The following is a 2,417-nucleotide window of genomic DNA, read 5'->3' on the forward strand; positions in this document are numbered from 1 at the left end:
TTTCCAAGAGACCATTTCTGCGTGATACCAGAAGAGGATCACACATAAGAAAAGAAAACAAACCTAGAACATAACGAGACTGCAAGATCATATGATAACTGGAAGCGAGACACCATTGGAGGACACCTAATAGCTGCACTATGTATTGCAGCTTCTCTTGCAACACTCGACGATTCAGTATTAGCCATATCAGCAACATTTCCGCAATAATATCCTAAAATAATAATAAGATCGAATAAACAGAATAAGCACTTTAATTTCAGATATTGATATTAAATAACTTCTCTAGATAGATCAACATAAATATCGGTAGGAATTAAGCCAGTACAAGTGACTTACCAGGACTGAACCCCGAGTGATAAGCTCTTGGGAAGTGACAACAAATTCTCGAGCTTTTTGCACCAGTAGTCAAGAAAAACATTGATTTAAGAGAGTGACTTACAATGCAATCAAAGATTAAATCATTAAAGATGCAGAACAACAAAAAGTAACACAGACCTAATATTAACAAATGATGGTATCTAATTGTATCTGTTGATTTTCAATGGATAAGAAAATCCCTAGCAAAATGCTAAGTCCTCAAAGGTACCTAAAAGATTTTTACAGTACTTATGTTCCATATATTCTTCTCATGATGTAATCTTTTTTTCATTTAAAACACCTTGTCGTGAGCTAATAACTCAATACCACCCAATATCTATTGTCGAGTATGGACTTGAATTTTACTCCTTCAACACTTCAAGAGCATAAAAAGATAAATGCAGGAGAGCACTAACACACCTAGCCCCTCAAAAGAATAGCTCGCACTACCAATGAACTAATGAATGGGTTCTGCATAAGAGTGTAGGGGACAAATGATAAAGATGATATGACAGCATATAAATAGTCACCTGCACCACGGAACACCAGCACTAAGAAGCACATCCAGGGACATCATCTGGTGTCCTCACCAAGTGTAGCAAATGTAACTGAAAGATATCTGATGAACTTCATTAAAGAGTAAAAAGAAGATGGAACACAAAAAAGGAATCTGATTTTATTATCAATTATTAGTTAACAATGATTCGCAACCTCACATACCTGGATAAACCGCATTCATGGGCCAGTATAGATTAGAAGTGAAAAATTTATAATACTCGTCTATATGCACCATGGTAGACTTCTTTAACTCTAACATGCAAGCACATACATTTTCCTTTTAAGGGGCGGTCATGTAAGATGCACTACTGCTATTTTAATAAATAAGAAAAGAAAGGACTGCCGCAATGTCATTAAAGTTATTGCCTCCAACAGAATGAAATACTATGTGCACATAATCTCAAATCAAAACTTTATCATATTACACTTTATTATTGACCCACCCAGTTCAATCGACCCAGTACCAAGTCATACGGTTCACCAGTTGTACCACTGGATCGAACGGTTTTCATGAAAAAAAGCAGTTTTTTTGGCTCCTCCGGTTTTTTGGTTTCAACTGGCCCATTTTGTGGCCTGGTTGGCGTTTTGGACAGTCCAACTGTCCGGGCGTGGGTTTCAAAACCTTGGTTTGGTTTCCATCATGTTTCTTACTTTTTGGATCTTTGGGTGGGTGCCGGTGTTAGCAAGTGAATGAACTTGCATCCATGCCTCCCCTTCCGTGGATGAATAATTGGCAGTCACGAGTAAGCAGAAGATAAACTGCTTTTTTCCTTTGGCGCTTGTTGGGTCTAAATGAACTTTTAATATGACAGGAGTGCTACCCAAGTATTTCAGTTCCGAATGGTCAGTAGCTCAGTTCCGTTTGCCTGAAGGATCCCAGTATATTGTGGCTTTTGGTCACCAGAAGAATACAGTGGTAATTCTCGGCTTGGATGGAAGGTTAGTTCTCATAATCCCATCAGGACTGCTTCAATTAGTAGGAGCTTTCCCACGTTCTAGTTCATATGCAGATACCGGCTTCTGTTATATCTTCTCTGGTACCCAGTGTCTGGAAAGTCTGGCCAGTGTACCCTTCCCTCCAAAAGTCACCCAACATGCACACCCCTAAGATCTATCTTCAAATGTCATGTTGCCAGCTGTCTCGCTTATTTAGAAAATAAATTCATTTGTAATTGGGATAATATGCAGTTTTTACCGCTGCAAGTTTGACCCAGCAACCGGCGGGGAGATGACACAATTGGAGTATCACAATTTTCTCAAGCCTGAAGAAGCTTTTTAGATGGGCTGGATAATGTGCATATTTTTGCACCGTATGCTCTGGTCATCTTTTTCCCTACTAATTTGTGGATCCATGATCATGTAAATATCGAGTGTAAAATGTAAATTTAACCAACAGTTTGAAGCTGGGTAACCTATGAGGACCTTAAATTGTGAAAATGAAAAAAAAAAAATGTCAGCTGTACAAATTTTATTTGTTTGGAGATAATCTTTCATCCAGT

At 38.2% G+C, this 2,417-nt stretch overlaps 1 protein-coding gene across 1 annotated transcript; it reads right to left on the reverse strand.

The window, feature by feature from the left end:
* Positions 1–7: 7 nt before the first annotated feature.
* Positions 8–969, reverse strand: LOC110011447 (lysine-specific demethylase JMJ705-like). Its single transcript, XM_020691528.1, has 3 exons — positions 891–969; positions 340–392; positions 8–214 (listed from the first exon to the last, which is right to left on the reverse strand). The coding sequence occupies exons 1-3, from the start codon at positions 935–937 to the stop codon at positions 39–41; spliced, it is 276 nt and encodes a 91-aa protein (XP_020547187.1). The 5' UTR covers positions 938–969; the 3' UTR covers positions 8–38.
* Between the last annotated feature and the right edge of the window lie 1,448 nt (positions 970–2,417).

Source organism: Sesamum indicum, unplaced genomic scaffold (genome assembly GCF_000512975.1).
Source record: "Sesamum indicum cultivar Zhongzhi No. 13 unplaced genomic scaffold, S_indicum_v1.0 scaffold00286, whole genome shotgun sequence".
In the NCBI taxonomy this organism is placed as follows: domain Eukaryota; kingdom Viridiplantae; phylum Streptophyta; class Magnoliopsida; order Lamiales; family Pedaliaceae; genus Sesamum; species Sesamum indicum.

Bases quoted from the DNA above. Each gene is read 5' to 3' on its own strand.
- LOC110011447 (XM_020691528.1), bottom strand. From the start codon at position 937: ATGATGTCCCTGGATGTGCTTCTTAGTGCTGGTGTTCCGTGGTGCAG. The intron at 393-890 runs GTGACTATTTAT...TGGTGCAAAAAG, and splicing joins GCTGGTGTTCCGTGGTGCAG to CTCGAGAATTTGTTGTCACT. The intron at 215-339 runs GTAAGTCACTTG...TTATTATTTTAG, and splicing joins TCACTCGGGGTTCAGTCCTG to GATATTATTGCGGAAATGTT.